At 43.2% G+C, this 25,761-nt stretch overlaps 1 protein-coding gene across 1 annotated transcript in view; it reads right to left on the bottom strand.

Annotated features, from left to right (window-relative positions):
- The window catches only part of TDRD3 (tudor domain containing 3), a 288,299-nt gene extending 262,969 nt beyond the window's left edge, over positions 1 to 25,330 (bottom strand). The window contains exon 1 of the mRNA XM_056555486.1: positions 25,086 to 25,330. Coding sequence (XP_056411461.1) covers positions 25,086 to 25,129 — 44 coding nt within the window. The 5' untranslated portion in view covers positions 25,130 to 25,330. The remainder of the gene's footprint in view (positions 1 to 25,085) is intronic.
- Between the last annotated feature and the right edge of the window lie 431 nt (positions 25,331 to 25,761).

Here is a 25,761-nt window from a genome sequence, read left to right as displayed (position 1 = left end):
GAGTAGCCTAAACAACAAGAATAGAAATGAAACAAAACAAATAGGGTAAGTCAAAACCGGAAAAACACGTTGACCACCGGAGTACCCCTTTAATGTCATTCTGACTACTTTAAGGCATTCCATTTATAAAATGGGGTGATTTATGGGGATAACATCCAGGCCCCTCAAAACCACTTTAGAGCTGAACTGGTCCCTGAAAATTTTGAAATTTTCTTGAAAATCTGGAAAATTGCTGCTAAACTTATAAACCTTCTAACATTCTAAAAAAAGTAAAATAATGTTTATCAAATGATGGGAACATATTGTAGATGTGAATTAATCATTAATTTGGTGCGTTATGTCTAATGTACGAGCAGAAAATGTAACAACTTGAAAAATGCTAATTTTTTCGAGGAATTTTGGATTTTACAAAAAAACGCTAAATATATCAAAATTTACCACTAATGTAAAGTACAATATGTCATGAAAAAACAAACTCAGAATCGTTTTCATAAGTAAAAGCTTCCAAAGTTATAACCAAATAAGTGGACACGTCAAATCTTGAAGAAGTAAAGGGGTTAAAAAGATATGTAATAAAAAGAACATGGTCTATATTAAATCACAAGGATGTTGTAACAGAAACGCACACTCTGAATTTCTCTTTGCAATTTCAAACATAGCATAAAATAAACAGCATAAAATATGGCATAAAATAAAATTCTCACCTGTGAAAAACGAAGGCAATCTTTAACATGACCTGTTGGGGGTATTGTGAGGACCACGCTTGAGAAACACTGGTTTAGGTTCTCCATTTTGCTGCTGGGTTGTGCTATATAGTTTTTTTTGTATATTTTCTCTTTAAACCCCTAAACCTCTTCAGGACGCAGGGCATATGAAAGCCACGTGTGTTTACAAAGCCCCCATAGTGCCAAAACACTGGGGGGGGGGGGGGGGCCACATGTGACCCCATTTTGGAAACTACACCCCTCACGTAATGTAATAAGGGGTACAGTTAGCATGCACGCACCACAGGTGTCTGGCAGATTTTTGGTCCGTGAAAATGAAAAATTGAATTTTTTATTTGCACAGCGCACTGTTCCAAAGATCTGTCAAACGCCAGTGGGGTGTAAATACTCACTGCACCCCTTATTAAATTATGTGAGGGGTGTAGTTTCCAAAATGGGGGTCACATGTGGCCACTGTTCTGGCACCACAGGGGGCTTTGTAAACGCACATGGCCCCTGACTTCCAAACAAATTCTCTCTCCAAAAGCTCAATTACGCTCCTTCTCTTCTGAGCCCTGTAGTTCGCCAGCAAGAGCACTTGATGTCCATACATGGGGTATTTCCATATTCAGAAGAAATGGGGTTACAAATTTTGGGGGGCATTTTCTCCTATTACCCCTTGTAAAAATAAATTTTGCATATTAGTGAAAAAAATCTTTTTTTTCATTTACACATCCGACTTTAACGAAAAGTCAAACACCTGTGGGGTGTTACAGGGGTACTCCGGTGAAAAACTTATTTTTTTTAAATCAACTGGTGCCAAAAAGTTAAACAGATTTGTAAATTACTTCTATTAAAAAATCTTAATCCTTCCTGTACTTATTAGCTGCTGAATACTACAGCGGAAATTCTTTTCTTTTTGAAACTGACATCACGAGCACAGCACTCTCTGCTGACTTCTGTCCATTTTAGGAACTGTCCAGAACAGCATATGTTTGCTATGGGGATTTCCTTTTACTCTGGACAGTTCCTAAAATGGACAGAGATGTCAGCAGAGAGCACTGTGCTCATGATGTCAGCAGACCGATCTATGTTTCAAACGGAAAAGAATTTCCACTGTAGTATTCAGCAGCTAATAAGTACAGGAAGGATTAAGATATTTTAATAGAAGTAATTTACAAATCTGTTTAACTTTTTGGCACCAGTTGATTTAAAAAAAAAAAAAAAAAAAAAAAAAGTTTTTCACCGAAGTACCCGTTTAACCCCTTAACCCCTTAAGGACTCAGCCCATTTTGGCCTTAAGGACTCAGACAATTAAATTTTTACTTTTTTATTTTTTCCTCCTCGCCTTCTAAAAATCATAACTCTTATATTTTCATCCACTGACTAGTATGAGGGCTTGTTTTTTGCGCGACCAGTTGTCCTTTGTAATGACATAACTCATTATATCATAAAATGTATGGCGCAACCAAAAAACACTATTTTTGTGGGGAAATTAAAAAGAAAAACGCAATTTTGCTAATTTTGGAAGGTTTCGTTTTCACGCCGTACAATTTACGGTACAAATTATGTGTGTTCCTTATTCTGAGGGTCAATACGATTAAAATGATGCCCATTATTACATACTTTTCTATTATTGTTGTGCTTAAAAAAAATCACAAACTTTTTAACCAAATTAGTACGTTTATAATCCCTTTATTTTGATGACCTATAACTTTTTTATTTTTCCGTATAAGCGGCGGTGTGAGGGCTCATTTTTTGCGCCATGTTCTGTACTGTTTTTTGATACCACATTTGCATATAAAAAACTTTTAATATATTTTTGTATAATTTTTTTTTAATAAAATGTATTAAAAAAGTAGCAATTTTGGACTTTATTTATTTATTTATTTTTACGTTCACGCCGTTCACCGTACGGGATCATTAACATTTTTTTAATAGTTCGGACATTTTTTACGCTTTTTGGGGGTAAAATAGGAAAAAAAAGGACGTTTTACTTTTTTATTGGGGGAGGGGATTTTTCACATTTTTTTTACTTTTACTTTTTTTTTTACACACTTGAATAGTCCCCATAGGGGACTATTCATAGCAATACCATGATTGCTAATACTGGTCTGTTCTATGTATAGGACATAGAACAGATCAGTGTTATCGGCTATCTTCTGCTCTGGTCTGCTCGATCTCAGACCAGAGCAGAAGGCGCCGGGAGCCGAAAGCAGGAAGGTGAGGGGACCTCCGTGCGGCGTTCTGAATGATCGGATCCCCGCAGCAGCGCTGCGGGCGATCCGATCGTTCATTTAAATTGCGCACTGCCGCAGATGCCGGGATCTGTGCCAGGCACCTGAGGGGTTAATGGCGGACTCCCGCGAGATCGCGGGCGTCGGCCATTGCCGGCGGGTCCCTGGCTGCGATCAGCAGCCGGGATCAGTCGCGCATGACACGTGCATCGCTCCGATGCCCGCGGTTATGCACAGGACGTAAATGTACGTCCTGGTGCGTTAAGTACCACCGCACCAGGACGTACATTTACGTCCTGCGTCCTTAAGGGGTTCTCCGGTGCTTACACATCTTATCCCCTATCCAAAGGATAGGGGATAAGATGCCTGATCATGGGAGTCCTGCCGCTGGGGACGCCCGTGATCATGCACGTGGCACCCAGTTTGTAATCAGCCCCGGAGCGTGTTCGCTCCGGGTCTGATTACGGGCGACCACCGGGCCGGCGGTGTGTGACGTCACGCCTCCGCCCCGTGTGACGTCACGCTCCGCCCCTCAATGCAAGCCTACAAGAGGGGGCGTGATAAGCCCAGTCCCGGTATGAAAAACAGGGTCACGCCGTGACCCCGCATCACACCGGAAAAAATGAGTCCTCATACCGGTGATGAGGAAAAAATGAAAAATGCAAAAACGGAAAAATGCTGAGTCATTAAGGGGTTAAGGAACTAGGGCGTATGGAAATGCCCTGGCTTTCTGGTATTTAAGGACCCAGGCCGTATCCATACGCCCGTGGAAATTTCAGTCCCCGCCGGGCGGGGAACGGACTGGGGTAACTGCTGATATCAATGCATGTCGGCGATCGGCGCAAATCGCAAGTGAATTCACACTTGCGATTTGCGCCGATTCCAGGTCATACAGGTCTATGGTGACCCGGAATATAATGGGGATCGCGGTTGTCTAAGACACCACGATCCCCCTGAAGGGATAGGAGTGAGGTGGCAGGGTTGCCAGCCCTCCTATCCCTGCTATTGGTGCTCTAGACGCGACCACCAATAGCTGATCGGGGGCGGGGGGTTAACTTTCGTTTTCCCCGTCCTACCCACCCATAATAGGCGGGGCAGAATGGGGAAATGAAGCGGACCGAACGCCGAAGATCACTTACCCGTCCGGAGGCTGCGGGCGACGGTGATCGGCGTCAGAAGAGAACGGCTCCCGGGATACTACGGAAGTCGGTAAGTTGATCTGGAGGGCTACAGTCTGATACCACTATAAAGTGGTCTCTACACTTTAGCCCTCCAGGTGTTGCAAAACTACAACTCCCAGCATGCCCAAACAGCTGTTTCGGCATGCTGGAATATGTAGTTTTGCAACAGTTGGAGGGCTACAGTTTGAGACCACTATACAATGGTCTCTAAACTATATCCCTCCAGATCTTGCAAAACTACAACTCCTAGCATGCCCACATAGCTGTATGCTGTCTGAGCATGCTGGGATTTGTAGTTTTGCAAAATCTGGAGGTCCACAGTTTGTAGATCACTGTGCACTGGTCTAGAAACTGTAGCCCTCCGGATGTTGCAAAACTGCAAATCCCAGCATGCGCAGAGAGCAAACAGCTGTCTCGGCATGCTGGGAGTTGTAGTTGCGTACCTCCAGCTGTTCCATAACTACATCTCCCAGCATGCCCTTCGGTGATCAGTACATGCTGGGAGTTGTAGTTTTGCAACAGCTGGAGGCACACTGGTTGGAAAATACTGAGTTAGGTAACAGAACCTAACTGAAGGTTTTCCAACCAGTGTGCCTCCAGCTGTTGCAAAAGTATAACTCCCAGCATGCACGGTCTGCCAGTGCATTCTGGGAGTTGTAGTTTTGAAACAGCTGGAGGTTTGGCGTCCCCCCCCCCCCCCCATGTGAATGTACAGAGTACATTCACACAGGCAGGTTTGCAGTAAATTTACTGCTTCAAGTTTGGGCTGCAGCAAATTTTTCGCCGCAGCGCAAACTCCTTGCGGGAAACTCACCGTAGCACACCAGTGCGAATGTACCCTAAAAACACTACACTACCACATGATAAAGAGTAAAACTCTACATATACACCCCCTTACACTGTACCCCCCCCCCCCCCAATAAAAATTAAAAACGTATTGTATGGCAGGGTTTACAAAACGGAACCTCCAGCTGTTGCAAAACAACAACTCCCAGCATTTCTGGACAGCCACTGACTGCCCAGGCATGATGGGAATTTAGCAACAGCTGGAGGCACCCTGTTTTGCAATCACTGGCGTAGAATACCCCTATGTCCATCCCTATGCAATCCCTAATTTAGTCCTCAAATGCGCATGGCACTCTCTCAATTCGGAGCCCTGTCGTATTTCAAGGAAACAGTTAAGTGCCACATATAGGCACTTAACTGTTGCACTAAAAATTTTGGGGGGCTTTTTCTCCTTTTACCCCTTATGAAAAGGAAAAGTTGGGGGCTACACCTGCCTGTTAGTGTAAATTTTTTTATTTTTTTTATTTTTTTACACTAACATGCTGGTGTTGCCCCATACTTTTTATTTTCACAAGAGGTAAAAGGTGTTCTGGCACCATAGGGGCTTTCTAAATGTGACATGCCCCCCAAAAAGCATTTCAGTAAAATTCACTCTCCAAAATCCCATTGTCGCTCCTTCCCTTCTGAGCCCTCTACTGCGCCCGCCGAACACTTGACATACACATATGAGGTATTTCCTTATTTGAGAGAAATTGGGTTACAAATTTTAGGGGGCATTGTCTCCTATAACCACTTGTAAAAATTCAAAAACTGGGTCTACAAGAACATGCGAGTGTAAAAAATGAAGATTTTGAATTTTCTCTTTCACTTTGCTGCTATTCCTGTGAAACACCTAAAGGGTTAACACACTTACTGAATGTCATTTTGGATACTTTAAGGGGTGCAGTTTTTATAATTGGGTAATTTGTGGGGTATTTCTAATATCACGGCACTTCAAATCCACTTCAAAACTGACCTGGTCCCTGAAAAATTCCGATTTTGAAAATTTTGTGAAAAATTGGAAAACTGCTGCTGAACTTTGAAGCCCTTTGATGTCTTCCAAAAGTTAAAACATGTCAACTTTATGATGCAAACATAAAGTAGACATATTGTATATGTGAATCAATATATAATTTATTTGGAATATCCATTTTCCTTATAAGCAGAGAGCTTCAAAGTAAAAAAAAAAAATGCAAAATTTTTAATTTTTTCATCAAATTTTGGAATTTTTCACCAAGAAAGGAAACAAGTATCGACAAAATTTTACCACTAACATAAAGTAGAATATGTCACGAAAAAAAAAATCTCGGAATCAGAATGAAAGGTAAAAGCATCCCAGAGTTATTAATGCTTGAAGTGACAGTGGTCAGATGTTCAAAAAATGGCTGGGTCCTTAAGGTATATTTGGGTTGGGTCCTTAAGGCTCACTGTACCCCTTGTTACATTCCTTGAGGGGTGTAGTTTGCAAAATAATATGCCATGTGTTTTATTTTTGTTGTTCTGGCACCATAGGGGCTTCCTAAATGCAACATGCCCCCAAAAACCATTTCAGAAAAACTCACTCTCCAAAATCCCATTGTCGCTCCTTCCGTTCTGAGCCCTCTAGTGCACTCACAGAACACTTAACATCCACATATTAGGTATTTCCTTACCCTGGAGAAAATGGGTTACAAATTTTAGGGGGATTTCTCTCCTTATACCCCTTGTAAAAATTCAAAAACTGGGTCTACAAGAACATGCAAATGTGTAAAAAATTAAGATTTAGAATTTTTTCCTTCACTTTGCTGCTATTTCTGCCAAACACGTAAAGGGTTAACACACTTACTGAATGTCATTTTGAATACTTTGAGGGGTGCATTTTTTATAATAGAGTAATTTATGGTGTATTTCTAATATGAAGACCCCTCAAAAACTGATCAAATGATAATCCATTCCCACCAATGTTCAATTCATGGGCCCGCCTTCTCCCTGCTGCCCGGGCATGTTAGATGACAGTGTGCTCAGCCTATCACCGGCTGAGGGGGGACATCGCTGTGGCCGGTGATAAGCTGAGCGCAGTATGACTGATCGTCCCCAGGGAGCAGGAAGAAGACCGGCACTGGAGGACTAGGACACCGATATTGGCGCAGCGGGGGAACGTCGGTAGGCGAGTTAAAGTTTGTTCTGTTTCTTTGCATCCCGGGCACAGGGGATTCTAAAAAATGTCCACTACAGATGTCCTTTAAAAAGGTAAAAAAAAAAAAAAAAAAAAAAAAAGAGTTTAAAAAGTCAATTCAATACCAAATTGGTACCGATACAAATAGATTACAGTGCAAAAAAATGAGCTTTCATACAGCCCAGTATATAGAAAAATAAAATGTTATAGGGGGGGGGGGGTCAGATTTTTTTTTTGTAATTAGTAAAACATGACGGAATTTGGTATTGGTGTAATCAGGCCAAAGTAAAGTATCAAAATAACAGGTGAGTTAACCAGAAGGTAAATGGCGTAAAAAAGAAAAACCCTAGATTTACTTTTTTTTCCATTTTCATCTTACAAAAAATTTGTTGTTTTGTTTCAGAGCATAAATTATTGAAAACGGAAAGGTGTCATCACAAAGTACAATTGGTCCCACAAAAAACAAGCCATCATATGGGTCTGTACATGGAAAAATAAAAGTTATGGCTATTATAGGGTGAGGAGAAAAAACTAAAGTGCAAAAACTAAATAAACTAATGAAGACCTTATTTAGGTAGTATTTTGATTTAAATTATTTTGTGTACCAAGACAAGTGCATTTTTATGAGGGACAAGTAGATTGTGTTTCGTTTTGGGCACTTGGACAAGTAGTTTTTTTTTTTAGTTTTTTATTTCCACATTTCTATTGATGGGATGAAGGTCAGTCATCCGGCATGAACAGCTTTTTACAGCACCTAACAACAGAGAAAATGACAATCTCACAGATCTGTCGTCATCTGTCATACTTCTTGTAGCAGAAAATGGTCTAAATTGGCCTCTCCCACTACGCAATATATCTAGTGTATGGTCACCTTTATTCCCTTCTACCACAGAGAATACATGCAAAAAAAAAAGATTCCTCAAAACCTGACTAAACTGCATCAAAAAATGTGTACAAATTTTAATCCGTATATGGTTTGAAAAATTATGTCCGGTTGCATCCGTTTTTAAGAAAAAATGTATAAGTTTTTAACTTTTCACTCCATTATGAATAAAGTTTCACTTGTTTGATTGAAATTTCAAGAAAAAACTGTGCAAAGTCAAAAACCATATGGTGAAAACCGGATGGAACCGTACGCACATACAGTTCTGTACCGTTCCCATTGCCTCCCATGTTAAAAAAAATAAAATGTATACATTTCAATACAGTTTTTCACCAGGACCAAACACCGTGGTAGGCTACAGTTTTGGGTACGGGCAAAAAAAAAAAATGATAAAAATGATATGGTTTTCAATTTGAAAACGTATAAAGGAACTGTATTGCAACAATGTGGTGTGAACCCAGCCTCCCCGTGGCTGAAAAGAATAGATGCCAGTGTTTGGCTGCCAGCTATCTAAGGTCTATGGTCATCTAAATAAAGCCTCAACCAATGCTGTTAGCCTAACATGGTTTTATGTATTTTATCGTGCATTCAGTATCAATCTATAACAAAAATGAAAACCCTGTCAGAGTGAAAAGAGATCTTAACTAATTCCAGAGAATTCCATTAACCAGAAGCAAAATATATAGAGTACCCCTGACTGTCCCTGAATTAATGCTTCCTTTTTTTACAGCTCAAAAGCAAGGAGTATAAAAGGTCTGTGTTAGAGGCTCATTGATAACATTAGGAGAGGAGGCATTCTCCATCCCAGTGTCGCTCTCCACAAGGATTAGAGCACTGATGCCTTCAAAGAGAGACGGCCCTGCTGTTTTATTCACCCTGCATGTACATTTGTTCAAATGCTTAACACGAATGTAGAAAGTGATGCGAATCTGAAAGAGGGAATTGATAATTGAATGGTCCCAGAAAGTCTTGCCGTTCTGTGCTGTTAACAGCTATGCAAACCAGGTCTCTGTGACATTGACAATTATTTCCATTCCCGCTCTTCCAATTTCTCTCTGCAGCATTCGTTCCCCTCAAAGCCATGTATTTTATGGAGTGTTAAAATGTTATTTTCAAGTTTATTTTGCAGGCTTGCCACACAATAGTCCGCAAAAGCATCCGGGATACAGTAAACAATTGACTAGGACAAGCACATACATTTTTTCTACTAAATAATAGTGTTTGGTCTTCATGAAAATAAGGCCATGTGGTACAAAATGGAGTGACAAGCATTTTACTGATAGAGAGAACAATATTTTAAAGGTGGAAAGTGTGATAGCAAAATCAAAAGGCAAAATGAACTGTCAAGACATCTGAGGAGTAGAAGCGTCGCTTTGATTGAAAGATGGCGAATGGAGCGCATAGAACATTAAGTACTGCACAAAGCATAATACTAAGTCTGTTAACCCCTTTGCGACACATGACGGATCTATTCAGTGATGGTGCTGCTAAGGGCGCACGGAGCAGGCTCCTGACTCGAGCCCACTCAATACCTTTATCAAAACCTGTCCAGAGGAAAAGCTGCTAAGTTGCCCATAGCAACCAATCAGATCGCTTCTTTTATTTTTAAAAAGGCCTCTGAAAAAATAAAGAAGCAATCTGATTGGTTGCTATGGGTAGGGATCGACCAATATCAGTTTTTTAGGGCCGATACCGATAATTGGTGGAGGTTAGGGCCGATAGCCGATAACTTATACCGATATTCCGGTATAAGTTATCGGCTATTTATCCCCCCGCAACACCGCTGCAGATCATTGATTTAAAGCGGGCGCTTTAAATCAATGCACTGCAGTGGCATTGGCGGTGCCATAGGCCGCCGCCGCCACCCGCTTCTCTCGGTGGTTCGGGCCATCCATCCTTCCTGTAGTGTCCGGCGGCATTCCGGGTGGAGGGTGAACCGGTCCGGGCTGTCCTTCTCCGGGGGTCCTCTTCTCCACTCCGGGCAGGCTCTGGCCTAGTAACACAGCATAGACGCCGCTGTGCAGTGACGCCCGTGCGCAGCGACACACCCGACGTTACGGCGTCTATGCAGCGCACTAGGCCGGAGCCTGCCCGGAGTGGAGTAGAGGACCCCCGGAGAAGGACAGCCCGGACCGGTTCACCCTCCACCCGGCATGCCGCCGGACACTACAGGAAGGATGGATGGCCCAGACCACCCCCATTATGGGCAAGTTTAATTTTTTTTATTGACTGGGAGGGTGGGGGAGTGGCCCGACCGGTATAGCGGTATGGGCAAAAATCCATACCATGGGAGAAAAAAAAAATGGTATCCGGTTCATACCGGTATACCGCCCAGCACTACGGTGGGGGGTGCGACGCGGTGGGTCGGGGGGGGCGGTCGTGGGTCGGGGGGGCGGTCGCGGCGCGGTGGTGTGGGGGGCAGGGCATTCTCGGCTTATCGGCAAAGTAAATGCTGCCGATACCGATAATGCCCAAAATCGTGATTATCGGCCATACCGATAATCGGTCGATCCCTAGCTATGGGCAACTCAGCAACTTTACATTTGGGGGAGATGTATCAAAACCTGTTCAAAGTGTTTTATTGATTCAATGGTCCAGCCATGTTGTATATATGTTACATAAAGGAGGGTGAACCAGTCAGATAATCTTTGAAAGTCTTAAAGGGGTATTCCAGGATATTTTTTTTATTTGATAATGCTACAGGGGCTGTAAAGTTAGTGTAGTTCATAATATAGTGTCTTTACCCATGTGTGACGGTGGGCTTCTGTTAATTTCGCCACAATATTTATTTTCAACAGCATACAAAATGACTCAGGTCTCGAGACATGACCTCACTAGTCAGGTGTGCAAAGGGAGCCTGTTCTGCTTCAATGGGTGGATCGACCTCTGGGTGGGAGAGAGATCATTTTGCAACAGCTGTAGGAACCCAGGTTAGAAGCTCATTTGTGCTGCAATGGGTGGGGTGGCTGATGTGTGGGATGGAGGAATGTAACTTCACACTTACAAGCATGGAACTATGAGATGTGTAGTTTAAGAGACCGAACGCCAACAGGAAATACCCAATTCACAAAATAAATAGCCTGGTATGTACTAAAATCACCGTTTGGTGGATAACCCCTTTAAGTAAATAGAGCATAGGAGGGGGGACTGCCGAATATAGCCCTTTTGAGGTCTCCAAATTCTAGAAGTCTCAAAAGGTGGTAAAATGAGAGGATGTTATAGGCCTGTGATGTGTCTTTTAGGTTTGTTTAAAACTGTAGATGTCGGGTATAGGCCTAAGGCAAAGACTTGGAGATGGGAGTGAGAGATTGTAGAAGATGGTAGGAGATGGAGGGAGGTGCAGCACAGTGGAGAGCTTTTAGGGTGACTGTGAAGATTTTGTACTCAATTCTGGACTCAATGGGTTACCAGTTTAGTGACTGACACAGGGGGAGGCATTACTGTAACGGTTGTCGAAGATGATAAGTCTGGATGCATTCAGGATGGACTGATAAAGGGAAGAGTTTAGAGAAGGGAAGGCTTATTGTTAAAGAGTTACAATAGTCAAGGCAAAAACCAATCTAAAAAACAATTAAAGTTTTAGCTGTTTCCACATTGAGAAACTAGCAAATTTTGGAGATGTTTCTAAGGTGCAGGTGACATGAACGTGAAAGGGACGGAAGACAGATCAGAGTCTAGCATTATTCCAAGAAAGCAAACTTGCTGCCCAAGAGTTATGGTAGTACCACAAACTGAGATGGAAATGTCAGGTTTACATAGATTAGTCGATAAAAAAAAGAAGTTCCGTTTCAGATATAGGAGGTCATGATGTTTGAGACAGCAGAAAGACAGTCAATGGTATTTTAATTTTCATTGCCAATATAGAAGGGGAAAAAAAAGCAAGACTCAAAAAGTGTCATTCAAGGCACAAAAAATGCACCATATACAAAATACATATGGGGAGATTTCTCGTAACCTGTGTAGAGAAAGTGTGGTGCAGTTACCCATTGCAACCGATTACATGACATATTTCATTATTCACACACCTACTATATATTGTATATGCACTTTCGCTTTTTCCACCTCATGTTCTAAAAATCATAACGCTTTCAATTTTGCACCTACAGACCCAAATAAGGACTAGTTTTTGCACCACCAATTTTACTTTGTAATGACATCAATAATCTAACCACAAAATCTACAGGAAACAAAAAATATATATATATATATATTTGTGGGGCAAAATCAAAAAAAGAATGCCATTTTGTAAATTTGGGGGCTTCCGATTCTACGCAGAGCACTTTTCAGTAAAAATGACACCTTACCTTTATTCTGTATTAGGCTTGTTTCACACTACAAAATTACTCAGTTTTAAAGATCCGTACGAAGTTCCGTCTGAAAATCAGCTGAAAGTTACAAAATCCTTTACGGCCATTAGAAAATCCCATTATAGTCTATGGGTTTTTTCTAATAGCCGTTTTAACCTGTTCTAGCCCGTTATTAATAACTGCCGTTATTTTGTGACGGAACATAGTAACGTGAGAATATATATTTTTTTTTTTACATTTTAAACGCTGCAATCAACTTTGGTCGTGGCGCCTAAGATGTTAATGCCGGACATCACCGCTATCGTTGATATCCAGCATTAGCCACAGGTCCCGGTGGCTGATAGCTGCCGCGACCACCTCGCTAAGATGTGGGCTCTGCTCCTGAGCTCCTGTTATAGAAAGGGAGTGGGACAAGGGAATACAGCTACGTCCTTTGTCCTTAACCCCTTAAGGACCAGGCCAATTTTCACTGTAGGACCAGAGAGTTTTTTGCACATCTGACCACTGTCACTTTAAGCATAAATAACTCTGCGATGCTTTTACCTATCATTCTGATTCCGAGACGTTTTCTCGCGACATATTCTACTTTATGTTAGTGGTAAAAATTTTGTCGATAGTTGCATCATTCTTGGTGAAAAATTCCAAAATTTGATGAAATTTTTTTAAAGATTTTGCATTTTTCTAACTTTGAAACTCTCTGCTTATAAGGAAAATGGACATTCCAAATAAATTATATATTGATTCAAATATACAATGGGGGATATTTATCAAAGGATTTAGACTGGTTTTTCCTGTCTAAATTTGTCGCACAGAAAGTCACAGTCTAAATATGTGCGACTTTTTTGCGACTTTTGCACTAGAGGATTTTTAGAACATGATGCATGCTAGTCTATTTTAGACGGAAATGCATTGGAAAATGCATTGGTGCTGAATTTATCAAAAGTGACTTTTCAGCGACAAGTCGCATCGGCTGAAAGTACGCCGAAATGTCAGACCATGCTGCAGCAGGTTTAAATATAGACTAAAGCATAGATCACAAAGTCTGTGCGCAGAATTTATCAAGAGCCGTGCGACTTTTGATAAATTAGGCGCACAATAGACCAGCCAAACACTCTGTAGTTTGGTCTATATTGATGAAGCACATAGACAGCTTTGATATATATCCCCCAATATGTCTACTTTACATCATAAAGTTGAGATGTTTTTACTTTCGGAAGACATCAGAGGGCTTCAAAGTTCAGCAGCAATTTTCCAATTTTTCACAAAATTTTCAAAATCTGAATTTTTCAGGGACCATTTCAGGTTTGAAGTGGATTTGAAGGGCCATCATATTAGAAATACCCCATAATGGACCCAATTATAAAAACTGCACCCCTCAAGGTATTCAAAATGACATTCAGTAAGTGTGTTAACCCTTTAGGTGTTTCACAGGAATAGCAGCAAAGTGAAGGAGAAAATTAAAAAATCTTCATTTTTTACACTCGCATGTTCTTGTAGACCAGGTTTTCAAATTTTTACAAGCGGTAAAAGGAGAAAAATCCTCTTAAAATTTGTAACCCAATTTCTCTCGAGTAAGGAAATACCTCATATGTGTATGTCAAGTGTTCGGCGGGCGCAGTAGAGGGCTCAGAAGGGAAGGAGCGACAGTGGGATTTTGGAGAGTGAGTATTTCTGAAATGGTTTTTGGGGGGGCATGTCACATTTAGGAAGCCCCTATGTTGCCAGAACAGCAAAAAAAAAAAAAACACATGGCATACCATTTTGGAAACTACACCCCACAAGGCACATAACAAGGGGTCCAGTGAGCCTTAACACCCCACAGGTGTTTGATGACATTTCGTTAAAGTCGGATGTGTAAATGGAAGAATTTTTTTTTTTCACTTAGGTGCAGTTTTTTTCCCAAATGTACCATTTACAAATTTTGGGGGGCTTTTTTCCTATTTTCCCTTGTGAAAATGAAAAATTTAGGGTTACACCAGCATTTTATTTTTTTTCTCATTTTCCCATCCAGCTTTAACGAAAATTTGTCAAACACCAGTGGGGTGTTAAGGCTCACTATACCCCTTGTTACATTCTGTGAGGGATGTAGTTTCCAAAATGGGGTCACATGTGGGTATTTATTTTTTTGCATTTCTGTCAGAACCGCTGTAAAATCAGCCACCCCTGTGCAAATCACCAATTTAGGCCTCAAGTGTACATAGTGCACTCTCACTCCTGAGCCTTGTTGTGCATCAGCAGAGCATTTTACGCCCATATATGGGGTATTTCCGTACTCAGGAGAAATTGAGTTACAAATTTTGGGGGGCTTTTTTTCATTTTACCTCTTGTGAAAATAAAAAAGTATGGGGCAACAACAGCATGTTAGTGTAAAACTTGTAATTTTTTTACACTAAGAGGCTGGTGTAGACTCCAACTTTACCTTTTCATAAGGGGTAAAAGGAGAAAAAGCCCCCCAAAATTTGTAGTGTAATTTCTCCTGAGTACGGAGATACCCCATATGTGGCCCTAAACTGTTTCCTTGAAATACGACAGGGCTCGGAAGTGAGAGAGCGCCATGCACATTTGAGGACTAAATTAGGGATTGCATAGGGGTGGACATAGGGGTATTCTACGCCAGTGATTCCCAAACAGGGTGCCTCCAGCTGTTGCTAAACTCCCAGCATGCCTGGACAGTCCGTGGCTGTCCAGAAATGCTGGGAGTTGTTGTTTTGCAACAGCTGGAGGCTCCATTTTGGAAACACTGCCGTACAATACGTTTTTCATTTTTATTGGGGGGCGGGGACAGTGTAATGGGGTGTATATGTAGTGTTTTCCCTTCATTATGTGTTAGTGTAGTGTAGTGTTTTTAGGGTACATTCACACTGGCGGGTTACGGTGAGTCTCCCGCTAGGAGTTTGAGCTACGGCAAAAGATTTACCGCCTCTCAAACTTGAAGCAATAAACTCACTGTAAACCTGCAGGTGTGAATGTACCCTGTACATTCACATGGGGGGCAAACCTCCAGCTTTTGCAAAACTACAACTCCCAGCATGTACTGATCGCCGAAGGGCATGCTGGGAGATGTAGTTATGCAACAGCTGGAGGTAACGCAACTACAACTCCCAGCATGCCAAGACAACTGTTTGCTGTTTGGGCATGCTGGGATTTGCAGTTTTGCAACATCTGGAGAGCTACGGTTTAGAGACCACTGCATAGTGGATGTGGCCCTCCAGATGTTGCAAAACTACAAATCCCAGCATGCCCAGACAGCAAACTGCTGTGTGGGCATGCTAGGAGTTGTAGTTTTGCAACATCTGGAGGGCTACAGTTTAGAGACCACAGTATAGTGGTCTCAGACTGTAGCCCTCCAGATGCTGCTAGGCAACTTACCGGCTTCTGTACGATCCAGCCGCATGCAGCCTCCGGATGGTAAGTGGATCTTCTGCAGTCAGTCCCCTTCGATTTCCCCATCCTGTCCCGCCTATTGTGGGTGAGCAGAACGGGGAAACCGAAAGTTAACCCCCCCCCCCCCCGCCCCCATCTGCTATTGGTCGTTGCTCCTTGACGACCAATAGCAGGGATAGGAGGGGTGGCACCCCTGCCACCTCACTCCTGTCCCTTCAGGGGGATCGTGGGTGTCTTAGACAACCCGATCCCCCCCTTATATTCCGGGTCACCGGGCCACCATAGACCCACATGACCCAGAATCGCCGACATGGGGGGGTCTGATGACCCCCCTGGGCATTTGCGCGGGGTGCCTGCTGATTCCCACAGGCGTAAGTGGTTAAAGGGGCATTACATGAAAAATACATTTTTTTTTTTCACATCAACTGGCTCCAAAAAGTTAAACAGATTTGTAAATTGCTTCTATTAAAAAAAATCTTAATCCTACCAGTACTTATCGGCTGCTGAAGTTGAGTTGTTATTTTCTGTCTGACCACAGTGCTCTCTGCTGACACATCTGTCTGTCTCGGGAACTGTCCTGAGCAGGAGAGGTTTGCTATGGGGATTTGCTGCTACTCTGGACAGTTCCTGAGACAGAGGTGTCAGCAGAGAGCACTGAGGTGAGACAGAATAGAACAACTCAACTTCAGCAGCTGATAAGTACTGGTAGGAATAAGATTTTTTTTAATAGAAGCAATTTACAAATCTGTTTAACTTTTTGGAGCCAGTTGATATGAAAAAAAAAAATGTATTTTTCATGTAATGCCCCTTTAACCACTTACGCCTGTGGGAATCAGCAGGCACTCCGGTAGGATTAAGATTTTTTTTATAGAAGTAATTTACAAATCTGTTTAACTTTCTGGAGCCGATATGAAAAAAAAATGTTTTCATGGAATATGCCTTTTACTGGATAAGAAAATAATAATGGGCACCATGGGGGACATTTATCATTGGCTTTACACCACTTTAATGTTCTAAATGTCATGCAAATTTTGCACAATTAAATTTTTTGCACAATTTTTTTTGCACAATTTTCAGTAATACATAGTATTCAAGTTCAACCTATATCCCTATTGAGTCTCTGCTGAGTTGATCCAGAGGGAGGCAAAAAACCATCATACTAGAGGTAAAAATTCCTTCCCGACTCCAAATATTGCATCGGAATAAATCCCTGAATCAACGTTCTGTCCCTATAAATCTAGTATACATAACCATCAATGTTATTACTCTCCAAAATGCATCCAGGCCCTTTTTAAACTGTCTTACAAAGTTCACCATGACGACCTCATCCGGAAAAGAGTTCTACAGTCTGACTGTTCTCACAGTAAAGAACCCCCATCTGTGCTGGTGTAGAAACTAGGGATCGACCGATTATCGGTATGGCCGATATTATCGGCCGATAATCACGATTTTGGGCATTATCGGTATCAGCAATTACCTTGTCGATAAGCCGATAATGCCCCGCCCCTCGCACCGCCCCCACCGCACCGCGACCATACCCCCCCCCGACCCGCCGCAACGTGACCGCCCGCCCGACCCGCCGCACCCCCCACCGCCCCGGCCCCATTGCCTCCCCCATCCCCGGTTTTATAATTACCTGTTCCCAGAGCCCACGCTACTTCTTGCTCCTGCTGAGTCCTGCGTTACGCTGTGCACAATGACGAGTGACGTGACGTGCGCGACGTGACGTCACCGTCAGTGCGCACAGTGACAGTTCAGGAGGACGCCACCGGAGCCAGATGTGGAGTGGACCCCGGGAACAGGTAATTATAAAACCGGGGATGGGGGAGGCAATGGGGCCGGTGCGGTGCGGCGGGGGGCGGTCGCGGGTGCGGTGGCGGTCGCAGTGACGCGGGGGGAGCGGTGGCGGTGATAGGTCTCAGGACCCCCGGACAGGCAGGGGGAGAGGGTGGCGGCGGCGGCCTATGGGACCGCAAAAGCCACTGCAGTGCATTAATTTAAAGCGCCCGCTTTAAATCAATGATCTGCAGCGGTGTCGCGGGGGGATAAATAGCCGATAACTTATACCGGAATATCGGTATAAGTTATCGGCTATCGGCCCTAACCTGCACCGATTATCGGTATCGGCCCTAAAAAAACGATATTGGTCGATCCCTAGTAGAAACCTTTCCTTTAAACGTAGAGGATGCCCCCTTGTAGTAGATACAGTTCTGTGTATAAATAAATATGCCCTCTGATATTTTTATACATAGATATTAGGTCGCCTTCTTTTTTCTAAACTAAAATAACCCTAATTCTGATAATCTTTCTGGGTACTGTAGTCCTCCCATTCTCCGTCTTTGAACCCTCTTCAGCTCCACTATATCTTTCTTGTACACTCGTGGCCAGTACTGTACACAGTATTCTATGTGTTTTCTGACTAGTGATTTGTACAGCGGTAGAAATATTTCCTTGTCGTCGGCATCTATGCCCTTATTGATGCACGCCATGATTTTTATCTGTTTTTTACATATTTTACATTTTTCTCTATAGCTTTTTAATGCCTCTTCACTTGCTTTAGTATCTTAAATGCTTTAGTTTTGTCATTTATTGCCCCTTAACGTTCTTATTCATCCATATTGGTTTTCTTTTTTCTTCCCATAAGGTATATACATCTTACAGTGAGAAATTAGAATATTTTTAAAAGTCTCCCATTTAGTGTCAGTATTCCTGTTTTTGAGGACATTATCCCATTTTATATTATTAAGGGCTTCTCTGAGTTGATTAAACTTTGCTTTCCTACAGTTCAATGTTTTTGTAGCACCCCGAGAGATTCCCTTATTGAAGAACAAGTTATAATGTATTATATTATGATCACAATTTCCTAGGTGTCCTTCTACTTGTACATTAGTTACTCTGTCAGGTCTGTCGGTTAATATTAAGTCTAGTAGAGAGCCCCCTCTGGTCAGGTCCTGCACCATTTGGGACAGATAATTGTCTTTAGTTATAGTCAGAAACCTGTTTCCTTTATGAGATTCACAGGACTCAGTCTCCCAGTTTATATCAGGATAGATAAAGTCCCCCATTATTATCACATCATTTAGATTTGCTGCCTTGTTTATTTGCCTCAGTAATTGATCTTCTGCCTATTCCATTATGTTTGGAGGCTTATAGCAAACCCCTATCAGAATTTTTTTTTTATTCTTATCTCCATATATTTCTATCCATAATGACTCCACATTATAGTTTTTCCTCCCGTATATCCTCCCGCAGTGCGGCCTTCAGACTGGACTTTACATAAAGACAAACTCTTCCCCCTTTCTGTTTTGTCCGATCCTTCCTGAATAGACTATAAACCTGTATGTTGATCACCCAGTCACAGCTATGGTCCAACCAAAGCTGTTATACCCACTATGTCATAATCCTCCTCAGACATTATCAACTCCAGTTTGTCAGTTTTATTGGTCAGACTTCTGGCATTAGTCAACATGCAATTCAATGGTGTATGTTTTTTTTCTTCCTTTGTAGCCTATGCCTATTAACTATTCTAACCCCTTCCTCCACTCCCTCCCCAGGTACATTAATAAGTTCCCCCTCTATGTTGTAGATTTCTTCCCCCCCAGTCCCTAGGTTAAACACTCCTCCACCCTTCTAGCCATCTTCTCCCCAAGCACAGCTGCACCCTCCCCATTGAAGTGCAGCCCGTCCCTACGGTAGAGTCGGTATCTGACAGTGAAGTCGGCCCAGTTCTCCATGAACCCAAACCCCTCCTTCCTACACCAGCTTCTGAGCCACTTGTTTACATCCCTAACCTCCCGCTGCCTCTCTGGTGTGGCTCGTGGTACAGGTAATATTACAGAAAATACTACCTTGGAGGTCCTTGTCCTTGGTGCCAATATGTACCATGACTGCTGGGTCCTCTCCAGCCCCACCCAGCAACCTGTCAATCCCATCCGTGATGTGCCAAACTCGAGCACCAGGAAGACAACACACTGTTCTTTCAAAGCTGTCTACTGTTTCGTGCACCATATACCACTTTTTGCAGTGAAGCTGTATTTATTATTTACGCAAATTAAATTTAGATGTGTTTTTATTTTTATGAATTTTTTTGCACAAACTTACATCACCTAACAGGACACGTACAAATATGTCAGATGCCAGAGCAAAAAGCTTAAACCTCCTTCTGCAGCTCACCGGTTTCTACAATTGTGCAGAAATCCAGTCTGCACCATTTTGGTAAAATTTTGACAAACTGTAAAAAAAATACACCAAGCAAACAAGGGTAAAATCTATACTACCTCACATCAATGTCCCCCATGACACCAAATTTCCTTCTGCTAAGCGCTTAGAAATGGCCCAGACAGAGACAGCAGTGTTTAGTGAAGGTGTCACCTGTGCCTGGATGGTGGAAAAGGAAACTGTAGGAGCAGAAGTATCTTCTCTACTGACAATGTCTGGATCCTGTTTTACGCACGTGCCCTAACATCAACTTCTAAAAGATTGGTCAACACATTTGCATGAGACATAAATGCATGCCAAGTTTCGGCACAATCTGACATTTCTATCTGAATGAATTATTACTTTTATTTATTTATTTTTTGTTCCTAAATGTATTTTTGCCAAACTAAGAGGTGCTAATTTATAGCTCATACCTTTGCCTGCTGATGTGGTGATACCGTTCTTCCTTATAAATGTCCCTTTTCTCACCAGTCTATGGGGAAGTCTTATCAATGTAGGTGTGAAGTCATTTTCTACAGTTTGAAGTTGTGGAGGGTATTTTGTGTTCTTGCACCTAATTTATCAAAAAAGGTGGAATGATAAATTTGGAACAAGTCCACTAAAGTTACTCAACTTACTTTCTCTAAACTGGCAAAATTATGGTGTACACTTATGCCAAAATGTCATGTATTGTGCCTATATGTAAAAAGGTACAACTTTTAAAATATGTTACCACTGCATATCACAGTTGGAAATTTGTTCTAATACAACACAACAGTGTTTCCCAACCAGGGTGCCTCCAGCTGTTGCAAAACTACAAGCTGTCCAGGCATGCTGGGAGTTGTAGCTTTGAAACAGCTGGAGGCACCCTGGTTGGGAAACACTGAGCTACACTATGTGAAAAAGAGCAAACTGTTTGCTCAATCAAATCATTGCGAAAAACTGCTCTACCACTAATGATAAATTCCCCCCACACATCTCCCCTGTAACAAGCACCTATAATAGGCTGGCTGCTGTTCACTGGAGCCGTTTACCTTTACATAGTACCGAGCCCTAAGAAACTGATTCATCTCGTAAGTATTAATGCTCCAATCAGAGCCTTTGGAACCATTTGTGTAGACTATAGGTAACAGTCAGCGCAACAGTCAATGTGACCGAATGCTCTAAAATATGGAAGTTCTCTTGGTCTACTTAGACCACTGATCTCCAAACTGTGGCCCTCCAGATGTTGCAAAACTACAAATCCCAGCATGCTTTGCAAATCCTAGCATGCCCAGACAGCAAACGGCTGTCTGGGCAAGCTGGGAGTTGTAGTTTTGCAACATCTGGGGGGCCACAGTTTGGACATCACTTACTTAGATCATTATAGTCATAGCAACTAATTAAAAAAGTATTCTTTAGTCAAGCTCTTCTGCCTTAAAGGGATGTTGAAAAATGACTACTTCTTATATGGTTAACATAACTAAGAACATTATACCCCCTATCCAGCAGCCCTGCTCTGGTCCTTACCACTGCCTCTGGATGACAGCCTCCGCTAATGGCGTTTCTGGTGCACACTGCAGCCTCACTGATCTTGTACTAACTACCGGTGAGCCCATGAATAAATATAGGCGCCCCGGTAAGGCATGGGCAGAGGGCATCATCCAAAGACGGTAAAGGTTGTGCTGGGACCAGAACAGAAGAGCATAATGTAGTAGTCTCTGAACTGGAGACCTCCAGTTGTTGAAAAACTACAACTGGCTGTTTGGGCATGCTGGCAGTTGTACTTTTGCAACAGCAGGAGGTATACAGTTTGTAGACCACTTTTATAGTGTGTCCAGTTATATTAGTTTACATTACAAAACCCCTTAAGGTATACTCCCCCAAGGGGACAAAAGCCCACTAACTAAAGAACCCATAATAATTGTCAATATTGGGTAACTAGATATGGAAACCATTAACACCACCAGTTTTTACTAACACTATAATGCTATTTCTGCAAGGGATTGTAACTCTTCTCACCATCAACCAAGTCTGCCTATTGTATAGCCTCTAGTATTGGCTATTGCTGTAGACAGTGTGTAGTACTGGTCACTATTATTAGCTCATTGTGACTTCTGAGGTTAACAATGCATAGAGAAGCCTCCCCGACATTTTACCGGTGGACTGGCTTTGTCAGGGGTCACAAGTCAGCTCTGTGACGTGGAAAAGACGTGCCCTGCTCTGCTCTTGTAAGGAGCTGTAGCGCCTTCACTCCTTAATCACATGCTCGTCTGCTCCAATCACGAACTCTAGACTTAACTTCCGATCATCTTCCAACCACCTATTTTCTCTCGTCTCTCAGACTGTTATTTTACCATAATGCTGCTTCTAATGCACAGGTCTGCTGACTTAACCATTCTTAGATTTATTTTCTGTTCTGTACAAACTCCCAGACTTAGCCTCTGCTAGTAGTTAGGACCAAGACTCGGGCTGTATAGTTCATCTAAAGCTTAGTCTCCTCCCTTATATTGTAGTAAACACAGTAGCTCAATGGTTTGCAGCACCGGGGTCCTGGGTTCAAATGAGTTTGTGCGTTCTCGTGGTGTTTGCATGGGTTTCCACCCACATTCCTAAAACATACTTATCGGTGACTTTAGATTGTGAGCCCCAATAGGGACAGGGAACCAATCTGGGTGTGATTTATAGAGAAATATTATTATTAAGTATATCTCTGAATCTACTTACATGTTTTTAAATATAAATATATATATAAGCTACAGTCACAAGCCCTAGCAGAAATAACAGTTCGCAGCTAAAGGGGTATTCCAGGATTTTTCCTACAGCATTTGATCCCATGATGCCAAGTTATAACACTGTATCTGCTTATATTACCTCTGTGGACCGCTTTTTCAAGTCTTTAAGCACAGGATCCATGCTACATGCAGGCAGAGACAATGGGGGAGATTCAGCAAAACCTGTGCAGAAGAAAAGGTACTGAGTTGCCCATAACAACCAATCAGATTGCTTCTTTTATTTTTCAGAGGCCTTTTCAAAAATGAAAGAAGGGACCTGATTGGTTGCTATGGGCAACTTGTCGACTTTTCCTCTGTACAAGTTTTGATGAATCACTCCAAATTTATCATGTCACATGGTCTCCAATGGGTGTGCCTATGCTGACATGGGCGGATTGCATTACTTTAGTAAATCTATTCCACCTCATTATCCACTGTATCATAGCCATGTCCCCTAAAGACCATGTGACTTTGATATAATGTCTCTCGCTGCATGGAATGCTGGGAAAGGTCAGAGGCAACAGTAAGATAAAAAAAAAATTGCACTTACGGGTGTGGGCCCCGTGCACGAAAATGGGACAAAGAGGAGCACAGAGGCATATTATTAAGTATTATAACTTGGCATCATGGGCTCAAAGGCTGACGAAAAGCAGCCCTGGAGAGGGTACTGACAGATACAGTGTCCTGCACACATTTAATGCGCAGGATTTGAAGCTGTGATCAGGCACGTAGTTAACATTAAAATCTACAACAAAAAATCTGCAGCTTCAAATCACTGGGTGCGGGCTGCGGGGGTCGTGACGTCATGGCCACACCCCTTGTGATGTCACGTCACACCTCCTCAATGCAAGTCTATGGGAGGGGGAGTGACGGCTGCCGCCACGCCTCCTCCCATAGACTTGCATTGAGGGGGCGTGACGTGACATGACAAGGGGTGTGGCCGTGACGTCACGACCCCCGCAGCCCACACCCAGCGATTGGAACAAAATGTTCCAGATGCTGGGCCAGTGGAGTACCCCTTTAAGGGCTGCTTTTTTTTCCCCCCACTATCACCACCCTTAAAGTCCGTTATTGTAATGGAGCCTAACAGGAGTCATAACAGGCAAAGAGGATCCCATTCACTTGAGTGGGATTCCTCTAATGTCCGTTATAACTACCGTTATTGCAGCCGATGATAGCGGGAGAAAAAGACAAGACAAGTTTTTCTCCCGCTGTCTTCCTAATGGACGTCACACTACCGCGCACAAAGGGTAGCGTGAAAGGAGCCTAAGGAGTCCGGGCAGCAGGGAGAAGGCGGGGCCCAGGCTCCTTACATGATACTGTGCTCAGCCCATCACCGTCCAAGGAGGGACATCGCTGCGGCCAGAAATCCACTGACCGGAGTGTGACGATCTGTGCACACGTAAGAAGGAAGAAGACCAACAGCGGTGCAACCAGGTAATGAAGAAAGGCGAGTTAAAGGGGTATTCCGGCCAAAAACATCTTATCCCCTATCCAGAAGATAGGGGATAAAATGTCTGCTCACAGCCATCATGCCCCCTCCCATAGACATGAATGGAGGAGCGTGGTGCAACAAAGAGGTTTCCGAAACTGGAGCAGTAGCCCGGCATAGAATGTGGGTGTTGTGCAGAGATCCCGGCGGGTCCCCCGCAATCAGACATCTTATTCCCTATCCTTTGGCTAGGGGATAAGATGTCTTTGGCCAGAATACCCCTTTAGGGTACGTTAACACGTACGCAGATTTATTGCACAGGATTTTCTGCTGCAGATTTTAATGTAAATTTAATAACAGAGCACAGCTTCTAATCTGCAGTTATAATTCCTGCGCAGCAAATCTGCGCAGGATTCTGTAAATGTGAACGTACCCTTAAAGGGGTACTCCACTGCCAGAGCATTCGGAAGATTTAGTTCCGAACGCTGGGTGTGGGCTGCGGGGTCGGGACGTCATGGCCACGCCCCCTCAATGCAAGTCTATGGGAGGGGGCGTACGCCCCCTCCCATTGACTTGCACTGAGGGGTCGTGGCTGTGACATCACGACCCCGCAGCCTACATTCAGTGTTCGAAACTAAATCTTCTTAACTCTGGGGCAGTGAAGTGCCCTTTTAAGGTTTGTTTGTTTTTTTGCAGCCCTGGCACAATAGGATGAAGAAAGGCAGCAGCAGCAGTAGTAGTAGTAGTAGTAGTAGTAGTCCAAGGGGCAGGCTTGTCAGGACCCAGCACTGCCACAGTCAGCATATGTTCCTTCCATGTAGACTGTCTATACTGAGTGTGATCCCAAGCTGTATCCTTGCTTATACTCAGGTGTGTCCTCCCTCACACAGGCAACAGTAATAGTCTCCTACAAGGGGTGGAGGTTCCACAGCTGCCGCACTGTGTGAACACAGCACTATAGTGAGCGCCATATACACCGGCACAGCATGGCAGCATGTATCCCCGGTGTAAGGCCACCTCAGCTTACCAGCCTTCCTCCTGGCCCAGGGATGTACTCGTCACGTCTGCCATCTTCCGCACGACTCCCCTCGGTCGGGCACACCTCCGCACACACACGACGACCCTCGCGAGCTCTCTCACTTACTCCTACCATTAATTCACACAAGTCCGGAGACGGTGACACCTCATCTGGCCGCGCGCGGCGCTCGTCTATGACGACAACTACAACAAAGGTTGACAGGCACCCGCCGTCCAACAGCCTCCGTGTGACCCCGCAGGGTTAGCCAACCAGCGCCGAGCCCGTGACGTCACAGACAGCGACAAAGGTTGTGAGGAACTAACGGCGCCATGATTGTTAAGGGAAGCTTGCTGTGATGTGCCAGTAAAGCTCATTTCTGTGCCTGAGATATTAACTTGCATTTCTGCATAGACCAGTGTTTCCCAAACAGGTTGCCTCCAGCTGTTGCAAAACTACAACCCCGAGCATGCCCAAACAGCCAAAAGCTGTCTGGACATGCTGGGAGTTGTAGTTTTGTAACAGCTGGTGGCACCCTGGTTGGGAAACACTGGCACTTACTATGATTGTATCCTCCACATAAGATTATTATCAGAGGTTTGTAGGCTATAAAGGCTGGAAACAGATCAGATATAGTAACATATGGACAGATGTATTGGCACAGCTGCAAAATACAATGGTGTTCCCC

This window comes from Hyla sarda, chromosome 2, assembly GCF_029499605.1.
Source record: "Hyla sarda isolate aHylSar1 chromosome 2, aHylSar1.hap1, whole genome shotgun sequence".
In the NCBI taxonomy this organism is placed as follows: Eukaryota; Metazoa; Chordata; class Amphibia; order Anura; family Hylidae; genus Hyla; species Hyla sarda.
This window is presented reverse-complemented; position numbering and strand designations above follow the sequence as displayed.